At 43.1% G+C, this 18,360-nt stretch overlaps 1 protein-coding gene across 1 annotated transcript; it reads right to left on the reverse strand.

The window, feature by feature from the left end:
• Positions 1-663: 663 nt before the first annotated feature.
• Positions 664-17,183, reverse strand: bet1 (Bet1 golgi vesicular membrane trafficking protein). Its single transcript, XM_070880000.1, has 4 exons — positions 16,833-17,183; positions 7,311-7,414; positions 2,230-2,286; positions 664-1,364 (listed from the first exon to the last, which is right to left on the reverse strand). Exons 1-4 carry the CDS (start codon positions 16,849-16,851, stop codon positions 1,209-1,211), a joined length of 336 nt encoding a protein of 111 aa, XP_070736101.1. The 5' UTR covers positions 16,852-17,183; the 3' UTR covers positions 664-1,208.
• Positions 17,184-18,360: the final 1,177 nt, after the last annotated feature.

The following is an 18,360-nucleotide window of genomic DNA, read 5'->3' on the forward strand; positions in this document are numbered from 1 at the left end:
CATTAATTTCCACAATCATTTTGGCACTTCCAATACTCCATTCAACATTTCAAGCACTGGTGTCACAAATATTAAAGCAGCACGTGACAAAAATGTAAACGATAATGATGTATGACAATACTCCTTTAAGGAATTTGTTCTTATTTTTACAAAAAAATCTTATAGCACAAAGCTGGCACAGCATGCTGGAGTATCAACAACTTGCATCACTCAAGCTCCTGAATCTAGCTAGAGGAAGCCAGGCAACTCCATTAGTGCTGCACTGTCTCTGGAAAGTATATGCAAGCTGCCTAATTGGGAGGTCTGACTGTGGGTCATCTGTCTCACTTCTCAGGTGTAAAGACCAGGTGGTGGAGACAAAATCCACTGCAAAGACAAGATTGCAATGTTGCATCAAAACATAGAAAACCACACCAGCCATTGAGAGGCAAAAGAAATTTGTCTAAACTTTTGGGTTCAGATTCAAGGATATTAAAGGGATAATTATATATTTTGAAATATATAAAAGTATATATACACACACACATACTTTCCATGCAAATCTATTTATTAAGGGATAAGCAATAAAAGTGAGATGCAAGTGTGCCCCAGGATGATATAGCTTTACATTGTTTCCCTTCCCCTCCCCACCGCCACCCCCCTCCCCCCCTCATCCCACCCCCTTCCAATTCCAGAGCAACTTGGCCAGGCTTTGGGGAAAGTGACATGTAGCATCATAGAGATAGTCCCATCCCTCACTACTCTGTTGTAGAGCATGTTAATGTACCAACCTGCTGCACCATCATAAAATGTTAAATCCAACCTGAGGAAATTAAAAAATGAATTGCATTGTTAATTGGTTAACACTTAAAAGGTAGGATGTGCCATTTTTCATTTAATTCCTCAACATCTTTAAAAACTATTGTCACAACCAACACCATTATACAGCAGTCAAGTTGCTACAAGAAAATAAGCAAAATTAATTTAAGTTGTCAGAATAGTTATACTGTTACTGATTTTTGTTTCCATATATAAAACATGAAAAGTTGATCTGATTTGCAACTGAGAGAATGGCAGAAAACATGAGACTACAGTTTGCAACATGAATGCAACATCATTCTCTTAAAAATGTCTTTAAGATTAATTATACCTGAATTATTGCAGAAATTAGTTTTTTTTAGCTGTATGTAATGAATTAGAACCAAATACTGGAGTGGCACACATTTATTTCACCTCAGTTTAATAACCCAATAAAGTACAAAGAATACAAAAAATGCAAATAGCATCATGTAGCATATCACTTTTGCTTGGCTCCCACGAGATAAGTGTTTGAGTCTACCCATGGTTGCTCCCAGCAGTCCACCTGTAGATTCAAATCCTGTATCCTATGAAAACAGGATATAAATACATAGTTAAATACCCAATGAAACATTATTCTTTTGTATACACAGCATTATGTATATTTTTTTACATTACAAGGTGGTTGGATATTTAGAATAATAATTTATTTTAATCATCTTAATGTAAAAAAAATGTTCCAACATCATAAAAAGCAAAGACCTGGAGGAAACTAACATCCTTCAACAGTAGTTTGCTTTGAGTAACAAATAGTGTTTACCAATTCATCTGTATCAAGAGCCTACAATTTTCTGTCTCCAACCATTTTTACCAGTTATAAATTTTGTCACAAAATTTTTTGATTAAATTCCTATCCCAATTCATCTATTTTCAGTTACAGCAGCGCAATTCTTGCTGCTTTTGTATTTCTTCAGTCAGGCACATAACCTCACTACCAGCATAGGGGCTTACCTCCTTCTTATTGATTCACCTACCAAAGTTGTACACTTGCATTTGCACTTAACAAGTTGCACACCTTAATCTACTTTCAACATAGTTTTTGTATAAACGAACAGAGACCAGTAAATTTTCACCTGCATAATGTGTTGTTGCATTTTTTATTGTTGCCAATGACAATTTAGCCATGATGTGACATTCCATGATAAGCATAAACAAATTACAGGTACTTGGAAAAACTAACTTTCCCTTATTGAGGTAATAAAGCCTCTGTGCTGGCATTAAATGGTTACTAAGATGGACTATTGTTCCACTGGATTAAATTGAAGCTTTCCTACACGTCAGTTGATATTGTGACTTGTATGTAGCATGAAACCGCCGCTCCCCACCCACAACTAGGGCAATATTCAAGATACATCATTGAGGACAGCTTGATAGAGAGTGTGCGATACTTACCATTTCATCCAGCATTTTATTATGGTATTTAACTTCAGTTCCAATATCAATGGAAAGCTGCATGTGGGGGGAGGGGGTAAAAGAGAACAAACACTAATGTTTAACAGCAGTCTTATTCCATATTTTACATTTAAAATACTTTTCAGTTTATGCTATGTGTATGATGCAATTTCCATTCAATGTCGTATTTCATGGAGTTTTTCTATGTATATATTTGATGGCATAACAAGAGTGCAGGTAGAGACATCCATGACAATTCATAAAGTTGGTCATGGGAGCAAAAAAGACTTAGGCCGGGATTTTGCCGGTGCTCAAAGGGTGGGCTCAGAGGCGGGTCCACTGACAAGATATGAAAGATTGACAATGGGTCAAGATCCCACTGCGAACCCGCCTCAATGTCAGTTTCCCAAGTGCCGGGTCTGCCTGCACTTTACAGACCACGATACTAAGCCATGGGTAAGCTAATTAAAATAGTCAAAAGCTTATTAAAAGGCATTTTACCATCTTTTTCATGAGGTTCCCGGCGCTCGGGGATCACGTCAGGTAAATAGGTCATGTTTTCAATGACTCTCCATTCTTCTGAAAATGTGACAGCTGCAGAAGTGGTATAAAAGCTACCATATCACTTTGCAACCTTAGAAGCTGGAGCCTTCAGGATTTGGAACACACTTGTGAGCTTTATGCAGTTTGAAAGTGTTTGGAGTAAACGCTGTATCGACTGTCACCTCATTGGAACATCATTATCATCATCATAGGCAGTCCCTCGGAATCGAGGAAGACTTGCTTCCACTCCTGAAATGAGTTCTTTGGTGGCTGAACAGTCCAATATGAGAGCCACAGATGGGACAGATAAGTCATTGAGGGAGGGGGTGATGGGACTGGTTTGCCGCAAGCTCTTTCTGCTGCCTGCACTTGATTTCTGCACGCTCTCGGCGTTGAGACTCGAGGTGCTCAGCGCCCTCCCGGATGCACTTTCTCCACTTTGGCCAGGAACTCTCAGGTGTCAGTGGGGATGTCGCACTTTATCAGGGAGGCTTTGAGGGTGTCCTTGTAACGTTTCCGCTGCCCACCTTTGACTCGTTTGCCGTGAAGGAGTTCCGCGTAGAGCACTTGCTTTATGACTGGCATGCGAACTATGCGGCCTGCCCAGCAGAGCTGATCCAGTGTGGTCAGTGCTTCAATGCTGGGGATGTTAGCCTGGACAAGGACGCTGATGTTGGTGCGCCTGTCCTCCCAAGGGATTTGTAGGATCTTGCAGAAACATCATTGGTGATATTTCTCCAGCGACTTGAGATGTCTACTGTACATGGACCATGTCTCTGAGCCACACAGGAGGGCGGGTATTACTACAGCCCTGTAGACCATGAGCTTGGTGGCAGTTTTGAGGGCCTGATCTTCAAACACTCTTTTCCTCAGGCGGCTGAAGGCTGCACTGGCGCACTGGAGGCGGTGTTGGATCTCGTTGTCGATGATGTCACCACTGACAGATCGTTTCTGTCATTACAACCTCATCTGCCATCTATACCATCAGCATCAGTGCCCTGGAAAAAATCTCACCTTAGTCCTCAGAATCCCACCAATCAGCCCAACACCAACATCACCAGACACACCAACAACACCAATCTTCTCCGCAATAACCTGATGCTGGAAAGACACAGGGCATTATTACCTGACTACACTGTTGCCCAGAAGGCCAGGGATGGCCTCATCATGGCCATATTTACTTCACTTGACTCTGTACACCCTGGCTACCACATGATGCATCAGGTTTGCACACCCCCACACCAGCATCATAAAGCATCCCTGCAATGCCCAAATCATTCCTTTCACACTGATCACTATTGTCTCACCATTCACTACAACTCACTAAGCCACTTCATAAGAACATAAGAAATAGGAGCAGGAGTAGGGCATTTTGCCCCTCGAGCATGCTCCAAAATTCAATAAGATCATGGCTGATCTGATCTTGGCTTCAACTCCACTTTCCTGCCCGCTCCCCATAACCCTTGATTCATCTATAATTCAAAAATCTGTCTATCTTCGCCTTATTCAAAGACCCATCCTCTACAGCTTTCTGGGGTAGAAAATTCCAAAGATTCACGACCCTCAGAGAAGAAATTCCCCCTCATCTCCATTTTAAATTGGCAACCACTTATTCTGAAACTATGCCCCCAGTTCGAGATTCCCCTACAAGGGGAAACATCCTTTCCACATCTACCCTGTCAGAATCTTATGTTTCAAAAAGATCACCTCACATTCTTCTAAACTCCAATGAGTACAGACCTGACTTGCTCAACCTTTCTTCATAAGACATCCCCTTCATCTCCGGAATCAACCTAGTGAACCTTCTCTGAACTGCCTCCATATATCCCTTCTTAAATAAGGAGGCCAAAACAGTACGCAGTGCTCCAGTGTGGTCTCACCATCGCCCTGTACAGTTGTAAAAAGACTTCCCTACTTTTATACTCCATCCTCTTTGCAATAAAGGCCAACATTTCATTTGCCTTCCTAATTACTTGCTGTACCTGCATGCTGGTTTCTTTAAAAATTCCCAATCCTCTGGCTTACTATTCATCCTTCTCAGAGTCATTCTTTCTCACTGGAATATATCATTGCTGAGAGTTATGAAATATCTCCTTACATCTCTGCCACTGCTTATCTACCATCTTACCCTTTAATCTATTTCCCAGTCCACTTTAGCCAACTCTGTCTTCATACCTTTGTAATTGTCTTTATTTAAGTTCAGGACACCAGTTTGAGACCCAAGTTTCTCATCCTCAAACTGAATTTGAAATTCTAACATGCTATGATCACTCTTCCCTAGATGATCCTTTACTATGAGATCATTAATTAATCCTATATCATTACACAGTACCAGATCTAAAATAGCCTGCTCCTTGGTTGGTTCCACAATGTAGTGTTCTAACAAACCATCCCAAATACACTTTATGAACACGTCCTCAATGCTACCTTTGCCAATTTGATTTGTCCAATATATATGAAGATTAAAATTGCCCATGATTATTGCAGTACCTTGCTTACAAGCCTCTATTATTTCTTGATGTATCCTCTGTCCTACAGAATAGCTACTGTTAGGGGGCCTATAGACTACTCCTACCAGTGACTTATTTCCCTTATTATTTCTTATTGCCACCAAATTAATTCTACATCTTGCTCTTGTGAGCCACTATCATTTCTCACTACTGCACTGATCTCATCCTTTATTAACAGAACTACCCCACCTCCTTTTCCTTTCTTCCTATCCTTCTGAAATGTCAAATACCTGCCTGCGTGCTGTAACTCCCTCCATTAGCATATGGAGGGAGTCATGGGAGAGCCTGGGTGCAGCCATGAACCTTTGTGCAGTGCTTGTTGTGTTTGCAGCAACTCAATGCTGTATAACACCGACAGCACAATTGTCAAAATAAAGTTGTCCATGGTCCCTTTAAGAAAACCGGCAGATGACACGTCATCAAATGACATCATCAGACCGGCTTCCTTTTAATTGGCCGGGAACCTTGTTGGACGGGCTTAACAAACCCAATCGGGGAAGGTCATGGGGGAAGCCGGCATGAATACAGGAGCGGGGCTGCAACCCGCCTCGCTGCCAACCCAGTAAGCGAAATCGCAGCCCTAGATAATTTTCAAAAGCAAAATATTGCGGATGCTGGAAATCTGAAATAAAAACAGAAAATGCTGGAAACACTCAGCAGGTCAGGCGGCATCTTTGGAGAGAGAAACAGAGTTAATGTTTCAGGTCGATTACTTTTCGTCAGAACTCAGAACTTGCATCAGGGTCTAGCATCACATCATATGTTTGGAACCATTTTCACTTGAAAAGACTGTTCAAGGTATTCTCCTTCCCCTCCAATGAGGACAAGTTTCAGTCTATCCTCTGCTTATTTTAACTCGATTTCCAACTCTAGATCCAGTGATTAGGAAAGGGAGATTCAAAGGCATGGAGCAGAAGAGGGGTAAACAATTGAACAATTTCATTGTTTATTATTATTTGAAATAGATTCCAGAAATCAAACATTGGTTCACATTGCTGTATGTGGTAAAGGTGTGTGTGTGTGTATGGAGATATATAAATCTCAAAACCATTGCAGTTCTTAAACTGAAACACAATTGCATCGGGAGGCTACTCTTGCTCAAAGGTCATTAAGTCTGGGAAATAGAAAAAAAACAACAGAGGGTGAAGATTATTGACCTGAAACATTAACTCTGTTTCTCTCTCCACATATGCTGCCTGACCTGCTGAGTATTTCCAGCATTTTCTGTTTCTATTTCAGATTTCCAGCATCCGCAGTATTTTGCTTTTATATACTTTACTGAGATTGAGTTAAAACACTTCAGGAGAAGATTTCCCTGTTCGCTATTAGTAGCAATATTTTAATTTCTATGTACTCAAGTTGATGATTTTGGTACAAATCTCACTCATTGTTGGCCTGTGTAAAAGAGCTCCATTCTCCAGTAAGGACCACCAAGCACTTCATCAAACTGCTCAAAAAACATTCTTTGAGCTCTTCCAAGAGCATCATTGTTTCTAAATGTTAATTTCTCCTCTATTAATACTGCCTTCTGTTGTCTTAGTTTAGTTGATGAGGAAAGCAATCAATTCATTCAACTAATAATTAATAATGCTAAATAATTAATCGAACATGACCTAGAAACAAAAATACTACAGCAGTTTAGAAATAATAATTCAGGCCCACTGAAATTTATTTTGCAGTAAAACCAGTTCAAAGTACAGACTACTGTTAATTGAAAGTCATGTTTTGCTTTAAAAAAAATGATCCAAAAATTTAAATGAAGCAAGTTTAGTACAACAGCATGGGTGGGGGGGGTTGAACTATTTCAATTCAATTTAAATTAAGCAACTTCAAATTAAGAGCAGCAGACTGTATTCAGATTTAATAGATTTCTGCATTAGCTCACTTTCTGAACCATAGAAAATGAATGCATTGAAATATATAATAAATAATATATCATATATAATGAAAATGAAAAAATGCTTTATAGCAAAACTGTTATCAGTTCATCTGAAACTTAAATAATTGTTTACAAGTATTTGAACTTACTGATTTTAATGCAGTCACTTTTTCTCGAAGGCCCTCTGTTAATTTATCATTTTCTTCTTCGTACACACTGTAACCACTTCCAGTGTAGGCAGGAGATCCTTCCCCTGGGGTAGAGATAAAATAATGAATTGTGAGAGATGAAACACTGACATTTATCTTTGTAAGGTGACAAATGGTTCCAAAACAGAGTGTAGGAGAGTGCATCTTTCAACATTGTGCTCAAGTCCCACTTGATGTCTTGAGCACAAAAAAAAATTAGGCTGACACTCCAGTGCCGTGTCGGAGGTGCCATCTTTCAGATGAGATGTTAAACCGAGGCTCCGTCTGCTCTATCAAGTGGACACAAAAGATCCCATAGCACTATTTCGAAGACAAGCAGGGGAGTTATCCCCAGTGTCCTGGCCAATATTTATCCCTCAATCAACTTAACAAAAAAATAGATTATCTGGTCATTATCACATTGCTGTTTGTGGGAATGTGCTTGTGCACAAATTGGCTGCTGCGTTTCCTACATTACAACAGTGACTACACTCCAAAAGTACTTCATTGACTGTAAAGCGCTTTTGGGACAACTGGTGGTCGTGAAAGATGCTATATAAATCCAAGTCTTTCTTTCATTACAAAAGTCCTGGTAATATAGTAGAGACAAGTGAAAAATGACAGTGTTCTAGAATACAACTAATTCTGGAATACTCTCTGAAATTAAATCACTGCAATTTTTGAGAGAATCTTAGTAATTTAAACCATTTTAAAAATTCACAATTATTTTAAGTAATTTACAACAACAAAATAATTAAAAAGAGATTGTCCGATTATTTTAAGCCATATTCTGTTGATGTCCCTATCATCGGTGATATCGGCAATTTTATATTTTGCAACATAAACGGTGAAATTAATTTTCTGGACAATTTGACACCCAGCTCTGCCTTTCCATCATCTCTTTCAGCCCCTCGCTACCTTGGTGCAGTCAATCTTGGATGAGTGCCAATTTCATCCAGCTTAACATTGGCAAGACCAAAGCCATTGTTGGCCCCTGTCACAAATTCCATCTCCCTCTCTGGCCACTGTTTTTGCTGAACCAAATTGTTCACAAACTCAGAATCCTGTTTAACTCTGAACTGAGCTGCTGATCCCATATCCACTCCATCACAGGGACCACCGAATGCCACCTTTGGAACATTGCCTGCCACCACCCTGACCTCAACCTATGTATCGCTGAAACCTTCAGCCAGGTCTTTGTCACCTCGCGACTTGACTATTCCAATGCTTTCCTGGCCGACGTTACATCTTCCTCGCTCTGTAATCTTCAGCTCATTTAAAACTTGTCTTCCTGCAGTCTATCCCTTATCAAGTCCCATTCTCCAATCACTTCTTCCTCACTAGCCTACACTGGTTCCCAGTCCCAGACAAAAGTCTCAAATTTATAATTCTCATTCTTGTGTATAAATCCTTTCATGACCTTTCCCCTCCCTATTCCTATAACCTCATCAAGCCCTGCACCCCTATCACAATCATTCCTCCAATACTGGCCTCTTGTACATCCCTCATTCTCCCCACCCCTCATTCTCCAATAGTGGTTGTGGCTTCAGCTACCTTGGCCCACATTCTGGAAATATGTCTTTCCAATTCTTTCTTTTCCATTAAGACCCTCCTTAAAACCAATATCTTTAATAAACCTTTTGATCGCCTCTTCTAATATCTCCTTCTGATTTACTATCTTTTTTTTCCTGTTTCTGTGAAGCGCCTTGGGACATTTTTCTTGCTACAAGTGCTATATAAATCCAAATGGTTAATGTTATATATGTAAACCTGTAAATACCTTGTTTAACCACCAGAGGGCTCATCTCCTGGAGTCCCAAGGGATCTCACAATCCCTTGGGAGCACCTGTACATAGGGGGGCCTCACAGACTGGAGAGACACTCTAGAGACCTGTAATAAAAGACTAAGGTCACACATCACTTTGAGCTCACAGACCTGGTCAGACTCTTTATTCATACATAACAACTGGCGATGAGATACAGATGACGAAACCCACCACAGCGATGCAGAGAACAGTGGGCATCCTGGAGAAATTTTCTAGGGAGATGATTTGGAAACCTTCGTGGACCAACTCAACTAATACTTCGTGGCCAACCAGCTGGAAGGAGAAGCAAACGCTGCCAAACGAAGGGCGATTCTCCTCACCGTTTGCGGGGCACCAACAAATGTCCTCATGAAAAATCTGTTTGCTCCAGCAAAACCCACAGAGAAATCTTATGATGATTTGTGCACACTGGTCCGGGAGCATCTTAACCCGAAGGAAAGCGTTCTGATGGCGAGGTACCGGTTCTACACGTAGGCCACGAAGTGGAGAGCTATGTCACCGAGCTAAGACGCCTTGCAGGATATTGCGAATTTGAAGGACATTTGGAGCACATGCTCAGGGATTTCTTTGTACTTGGCATTGGCCATGAAGAGATACTTCACAAACTTTTGACTGTAGAGAACTCAACCTTGAGTAAAGCCATAGCGATAGCCCAGGCGTTCATTGCCACCAGTGACAATACCAAACAAATCTCTCAGCACACGAGTTACTAGTACTGTGAACAAAGTAATGTTGTTTTTGAATCGCAACGTACAGGGCAGGCCTCACACGCCTGCAGCTGCACATCCGCAGATGGCTCAGAGTCCACCATCAAGGATGATGAGTGCTAGGCCATTAACACCTTGTTGGCGCTGCAGGGGTGATCATCCTTTCCATTCATGCCGCTTCAAAGAATACGTTTGCAAGGGCTGTGGAACAATGGGACACCTCCAACGTATGTGCAGGCGAGCTGCAAACCCTGCTAATCCTGCAAACCACCATGACCCACGGTGGATCTTGGCGAACCAGAGTCCCAGGCCGAGGAGGCAGAGGTACATGGGTTGCACACATTTACCATAAAGTGTCCCCTGATAATGCTGAAAGTTGAATTAAATGGACTTCCGGTGTCAATGGAGCTGGACACGGGCACGAGCCGGTTAGCCTGACTTCGGTAGTGGGGAAAATGTTGGAATCGATTATTAAAGATGAAATAGCAGCACATTTGGAAAGCAGTGACAGAATCGGTCCAAGTCAGCATGGAGATATGAAAGGGAAATCATGTTTGACAAATCTTCTAGAATTTTGAGGATGTAACGAGAAGAGTGGACAAGGGAGAACCAGTGGATGAGGTGTATTTGGACTTTCAAAAGGCTTTTGACAAGGTCCCACACAGGAGATTTGTGCGCTAAATTAAAGCACATGGTATTGGGGGGTAATATATTGACGTAGATAGAGAACTGGTTGGCAGACAGGAAGCAGATAGTCGGGATAAACGGGTCTTTTTCAGAATGGCAGCTAGTGACTCAGTGCTGGGACCCCAGCTATTTACAATATACATCAATGATTTAGATGAAGGAATTGAGTGTAATATCTCCAAGTTTGTAGATGACACTAAACTGGGTGGCAGTCCGAGCTGTGAGGAGGATGCTAAGAGGCTGCAGGGTGACTTGGACAGGTTAGGTGAGTGGGCATATGCATGGCAAATGCAGTATAATGTGGATAAATGTGAGATTATCCAATTTGGTGGCAAAAACACGAAGGCAGATTATCTAAATGGCGACAGATTAGGAAAAGGAGAGGTGCAACGAGACCTGGGTGTCATGGTACATCAGTCATTGAAAGTTGGCATGCTGGTACAGCAGGCAGTGAAGAAGGCGAATGGCATGTTGGCCTTCATAGCTAGAGGATCTGGGTATAGGAGCAGGGCAGTCTTATTGCAGTTGTACAGGGCCTTGATGAGGCCACACGTGGAATAGTGTGTTCAGTTTTGGTCTCCTAATCTGAGGAAGGACGTTCTTGCTATTGAGGGAGTGCAGCGAAGGTTCACCAGACTGATTCCCGGGATGGCAGGACTGACATATGAGGAGAGACTGGATCGACTGGGCCTGTATTTACTGGAGTTGAGAAGAATGAGAAGGGATCTCATAGAGACATATAAAATTCTGACGGGACTGGACAGGTTAGATGCAGGAAGAATGTTCCCGATGTTGGGGAAGTCCAGAACCAGGGGTCACAGTTTCAGGATAAAGGGTAAGCCATTTAGGACTGAGATGAGAAGAAACTTCTTCACTCAGAGAGTTGTTAACCTGTGGAATTCTCTACTGCAGAGAGTTGTTGATGCCAGTTCGTTAGATATATTCAAGAGGGAGTTAGATATGGTCCTTATGGCTAAAGGGATCAAGGGGCATGGAGAGAAAGCAAGAAAGGGGTGCTGAGGTGAATGATCAGCCATGATCTTATTGAATGGTGGTGCAGGCTCGAAGGGCCAAATGGCCTACTATTTTCTATGTTTTCTAAAAAGACTTTCAATAAATTGTGGTGCAGCAAGGCCTCAAGGCCAGACTTGATTACCCATTCGTACTAAACTGAATGTACACAAAGGAACTGATTCCCGTAATTGGCAGTGCTACCGTAAAGGTCTCCTATGATGGAGCGGTGCACAAGCTACCACTCTGGGTGGTACCGGGCAATGGCCCCACGCTGCTCGGCAGGAGCTGGCTGGAACTGGGACGACGTCTGAGAGCTCTTGTCCATCAACGACACTTCGTGTGCCCAGGTCCTAAACAATTCCCCTCGCTGTTCGAACCAGGCATCGGGAAGTTCCAAGGAGCAAAAGTGCAGATCCACCTAATTCCGGCGGCGCGACCGATCCATCACAAGGCGAGAGCAGTACCATACATGATGAGAGAGAGAGGGTGGAGATCGAGCTGGACCGGCTACAACGAGAGGGCATAATTTCGCCGATCGAATTCAGCGAGTGGGCCAGTCCAATTGTTCCAGTCCTCAAGGGAGACGGCACCGTCAGAATCTGTGGTGATTACAAAGTAACTATCAATCATTTCTACCTGCAGGATCAATACTCACTACCAAAGGCAGACAACCTTTTTGCGACACTGGCAGGAGGAAAGACGTTCACGACGCTGGATTTGACCTCGGCCTACATGACGTAGAAGCTGGAGGAATCGTCGAAGGGCCTTACCTGCATCAACACGCACAAAGGTCTCTTCATTTACAACAGATGCCCGTTTGGGATTCGATCAGCCACGGTGATTTTCCAGAGAAACATGGAAAGCTTACTGAAATTGGTCCCGCGCACCGTGGTCTTCCAGGACGACATCTTGGTTACAGGTTGGGACAGAGTCTAGCATCTGCAGAACCTGGAGGTGATTCTTAGTCGGTTTAACCACGTGGGAATCAGGTTAAGACGCTCGAAGTGCATTTTCCTGGTGCCTGAAGTGGAGTTCCTGGGGAGAAGAATCGCGGCAGACGGCAGACGGCATCAGGCCCATCGATTCGAAGACGAAGGCAATCGAGAACGCACCAAGGCCACGAAAGTGACGGAGCTGCGGTCGTTTCTCGGACTCCTGAACTATTTTGGTAACTTCTTACTGGGTCTCAGCACACTGTTAGAACCACTGCACGCCTTACTGCGTAAAGGAGATGAATGGGTATGGGGTAAAAGCCAAGAAAATGCCTTTGTAAAAGCTAGAAAACTGTTATGCTCAAACAAATTGCTTGTATTGTATGATCTATGTAAGCGTTTGGTACTAGCATGTGATGCGCCATCATACGGTGTCGGGTGTGTATTGCAACAAGGTAATGAATCTGGGAAATTGCAACCAGTTGCTTATGCATCCAGAAGTCTGTCTAAGGCTGAGAGGGCCTACAGCATGATTGAAAAAGAAGTGTTAGCGTGTGCTTATGGGGTAAAGAAAATGCAACAATATCTGTTTGGGCTCGAATTTGAATTAGAAACTGTGGAAATTTATTTTTTAAAGTTGCATTACACTGTTTTTTTGTACCCTTTTTGCCATAAAACAAATTGGAGTCCAGGCCCTGCTAGAAACTTCTGCAACAGACAGTCTGTTTGCATAAACATGCTAACCCTGACTGAAACTGCTGATAGCTGATTAATAGCCACCAGACAACATTAAGACTGTCTTGCTGAGATAAGTACCACCCATTGTGCTCCCCTGTATTATCAATTCACCCCTTAAGAGATACTCAAATTACCAGCCATTATCTCTTGTACAGAACTCATCTATAATATGCAAGAAGCCAAGTACCCAATCAAACACTATGGAAATCATGGGCCCAAATAACTGGCCAGGAAACTGGACAATCCTAAAACAATGAAAAGCAGGTAATAGCACATTATCACATTGCTGATAATGTGCTGTCTGGCCCACCAAAATCACTTACAAAAGAGACATTTGAGAAAAATGTAAAGACAAGTATGTGGTAATCATTAACTCTTTATCTTTTTCGCTGACTGCAAAGGCAGAACCAATACACAGGATGGAACCATAGCTTGCTTTTTACTGTATAAATACTTTGTGAAACTGTACCATGTTGGGAGTCGTCACTTAGCCTTTGACTAAGTGAGACTCTTCCTTGCTGCAAGTAAAAATTAAAGGAACGTCTACCGGAGCTGATTGTGTTAGAGTCATATATTGAGAATCGAGATTTCAACAAAACTGACCACAAGCCAGTGATATCCCTCTTTTCCGAAAGTAAGGGGATAAATACGAATGAATCAGCCCGCATCCAGAGATGGGCCCTCACGTTATCCGCATACAACTACACCATCCGCCACAGGCCAGGCACAGAAAACTGTGCCGATGCTCTCAGTAGACTGCCATTGCCCACCACGGGGGTGGAAATGGCACAGCCCGCAGATTTCGTCATGGTAATGGAAGCATTCGAGAGTGAGCAATCATTCGTTGCCACCCAACAGATTAGAACCTGGACGAGCCAGAACCCCTTACTGTCCTTCGTAAAAAAACGGTGTGCTTCACGGGAGCTGGTCTAGTGTCCTATTAAAAATGCAGGAAGAGATAAAGCCGTACCAGCGGGGCAAAGATGAAATGTCTATACAGGCAGACTGTCTTCTGTGGGGTAATCGGGTAGTGGTACCAAAAAGGGCAAGGATACTTTCATTAGTGATCTCCACAGTACCCACCCAGGCATTGTAATGATGAAAGCAATAGCCAGATCCCATGTGTGGTGGCCCAGTATCGATGCGGACTTAAGAGTACTGCGTGTACAAATGTAACACGTGTTCACAGTTAAGCAATGCACCCAGGGAGGCGAGACTAAGTTTATGGTCTTGGCCCTACAAACCATGGTCTAGGTTACATGTCAACTATGCAGGCCCGTTCTTGGGTTAAATGTTCCTAGTGGTCGTAGATGCGTACTCTAAGTGGACTGAATGTGAGATAACGTCGGCTAGCACGTCCGCTGCACTACTAAAAGCCTGTGGGTCATGTTTGCCACGCACAGCTAGCCTGATGTCCTTGTGAGCGACAACGAGCCATGTTTCACCAGTGCCGAGTTCAAAAAGTTCATGACCCGCAATGGGATCAAACATGTTACATCTGCGCCATTCAAACCAACATCCAATGGTCAGGCAGAGAGAGCAGTGCAAACAATCAAGCAGAGCTTGAAGAGGGTAACTGAAGGCTCACTGCAGACTCATCTATCCCAAGTCCTGCTCAGTTACCACACAAGACCCCACTCGCTCACTGGGATTCCACCTGCTGAATTGCTCATGAAAAGGGTACTTAAGACAAGGCCCTTGTTAGTCCACCCTGATCTACACAAACAGGTAGAGAGCAGGCGGCTTCAACAAAGTACATATCATGATAGCGCAAATGTGTCGCGCGAAATTGAAATTAATGATCCTGTATTTGCGTTGAAGTATGGACAAGGTCCCAAGTGGCTTCCCGGCACAGTCGTGGCCAAAGAGGAGAGTAGGGTGTTTCGGGTCAAACTTTCAAATGGACTCATCTACAGGAAACACTTGGACCAAACCAAACTCAGATTCACAGACTATCCAGAGCAACCCACATTAGACCCTACCTTTTTTGAATCCCCAACACACACACACCAGTGGCAACCAACACAGCGGTTGACCACGAAGCAGAACCCATCACCCGCAGCAGCCCAGCAGGACTCACCACCCCCAGCAGCCCAGCATGGCCAGCTGCACAGCAGCCCAGTGAGGGCCCAACAAACGACTCACCAAAACCAGCATATGCACTAAGACGATCAACCAGGGAAAGAAAAGCCCCCAGATCGACTCACCTTGTAAATAGTTACACTGTTGACTTTGGGTGGGGGTTGGGGGAAATGTTGTCATATATGTAAATATATCTTGTTTAACCACCAGAGGGCTCATCCCCTGGAGTCCCAAGGGATCCCACAATCCCTTGGGAGCACCTGTACTTAAGGAGGCCTCACAGGCTGGAGAGGCACTCTGAAGACCTGTAATAAAAGACTAAGGTCACACTTCACTTTGAGCTTACAGTATCTGGTCAGACTCTTTATTCATGCACAACAGTTAAAATCAAGTAATCTATGTAATTTATAGATGCAACACCTGCCCTTTTACCTCCACCCTTCCCAGGGCCCCAAACACTCCTTCCAGGTGAAACAGCAATTTACTTGTACTTCTTGCAATTTAATGTACTGTAGTCATTGCTCACGATGCAGTCTCCTCTACACTAGGGAAGCTAAATGCAGATTGGGTGCGGAATACCTCTGTTCAGTCCGTAAGCATAACCCCGAGCTTCCGGTCACCTGTCACTTTAATTCTCCGCTCCACTCCGACTTTGCGATCTTTGGCCTCCACCACTGTTCCAAAGAAGCTCAATGTAAGCTCAAGGAACAGCACCTCATCTTTCGATTAGGCACTTTACAGCCTTCTGGACTCAACATCGAATTGAACAATTTCAGACCATAATCTCTGCCCCTATTTTTTCAGAAGGCAGCTGTTGAGGATTCTGCTATACCCATTTACACATCTTATAGACTCATGTTTTTTTAATTGTCTCATTACCATCTTCTTTTGCTTTGTATAATCATACCTTTGTAATTTAATTAATCCTGCCTTCCACCCTATCACATACCTTCCCTTTCGTTCTTTTCTCCCCCTTTCCCTGCCTCTGCACTTGCTTAAAATCTGTTACATCTCTAACTTTTTGCTGACAAAAGGTCATCAACCTGAAACGTAAACTCTGGCTCTCTCCACAGATGCTGCCTGCCCTGCTGAGTATTTCCAGTATTTTCTGTTTTTATTTATAATCTATGTAATCGTTCAGTTATGTGGCTTCTCCCAAGTGTGACATAAATACTACATATTTAATTTCATATGCAGCATCCTCTCTTGTTACACCTTATTGTTCTTTCATTAATTATGTAGTGTGGGAACTAGTTTTAAGGATCTGGTTTTCCAGTCTCTTTGCTGCTCCTCCTCCCATCTCGCACCCTTTCTTCTAAGGCAGCTGGTTTCTTTCCACAAATTCACTTCTATTAAATTCTCCCAGTACTATAGATCAATAATATTGCTACCATCAATTAACTGGTGGTCTGGGACCTGTACTCCTCTACCGCCTGCAAACACTGTACTTCATTGCAATGTAAGTTTTTTTGTAAATGTCGGATATCCTCGTCTTACCCAAACCCGCGCGTCTCATTTTGCCGGCAGTCTGATTTAGTTTAGCCCTCCTGTGACGATGTCACTCTGGGTTTGAATCGGTACACAAGAGCCTTCCTGTTTGCTGAACTCTGTCACTGAGTTCCTCACAACGCCACGACATCACTGAGCCTGGGAGCGCAGCGTGCGGCACGCGCCAGCATTCTGGGAGAATGCCGTGCTGTCCGCCCGCGGTCTCCCCGTTCCAAACACAGCGCTCGCGCGCCCCATTCACAATAGAAAGACGACAATAAGTCGTGCTCACTTTATGAATGGATTGTGTCAACTCTAATGGTCTGTCATTATCCTCCCCAATTATCCTTTCAAACTCGTCACAGGTAAAACTACAGCTCCCAGAGTTCACTGGAAACAGCTTGCTGCCTTTCGTCATCACGCTCGGCCCCGTGGGCTTCTGGTCTATGTCAAAATTTGAATGTTGTCTCAATGTGAGTGTTCTGGAGAGATCACCCCCCGCCTCCTGTTTCCTATTTGTACATTGTTTTTGTTCAGAATCAAAGTTACTGCATTTTCTCTAGACAATGTAAAGTTTCAACTGTATTGGACAAAAGTTTCAGGAAAGTACAATTATGGAATATTATTGTAAAAGAGGTGGAGAGGGATATATTTGCACCCACTGTTGTCCTGGTCTCTCAGATAGGTCAATTATTGGGACTTAAATAATGTGGAGCTTGCAGAACGAACAAGTACCCAACGAATCTTGTGGGGAGAAAGGTGACTGGGCTTACTGTAATTACAATAGGAAGCTACAGAAACAAGTTAAAAGGTTGAGCAGGGGTGACAGAGACCTAGAAATCATAGCATAGCTACAGAGGTATGAACATACTAAAACAAAATCTTATTTCTGTACTTCAATAGCCAGAGGTCTATCAGAGAAGAGGTGAATTTGGATTTGAAACTGACATTGAGCATATGTGACTTACCCAAAAAGATACAAAGGCAACATTCATGATATCCATTATAAATTAAACAACAACTTGTATTTATATAGCACCTTTAACATAGTGAAACATCCCAAGATATTATGAGATTAAACATTTGACCCAGAGCCACATTAGGAGAAATCAGGGCAGGTGACCAAAAGCTTGATCAAAGAGATAGCTTTTAAGGAGCATCGTGAAGGAGGAAAAAGAGGTAGAGAGGCGGAGAGGTTTAGGCAGGGAGTTCCAGAGCTTTGGGCCTAGGCAACAGAAGGCACAGCCACCAATGGTTGAGCGATTATGATCAGAGATGCTCAAGAGGGCAGAATTAGAGGAGTGTAGTCATCGGCGGGGAGGCGGGTGGGTTTGGCGGTTGTGGAGCTGGAGGAGATTACAGAGCTAGGGAGGGGCGTGGCCATGGAGGGATTTGAAAACAAGGATGAGAATTTTGAAATCGAGGCATTGCTTAACTGGGAGCCATGCAGGTCAGTGAGCATAGGGGTGATGGGTGAGCGGGATTTGGTGTGAGTTAGGACACAAGCAGCCAAGTTTAGGATCAGCTTTAGTTTACG

This window comes from Pristiophorus japonicus, chromosome 5 (genome assembly GCF_044704955.1).
Source record: "Pristiophorus japonicus isolate sPriJap1 chromosome 5, sPriJap1.hap1, whole genome shotgun sequence".
Classification (NCBI taxonomy): Eukaryota; Metazoa; Chordata; class Chondrichthyes; family Pristiophoridae; genus Pristiophorus; species Pristiophorus japonicus.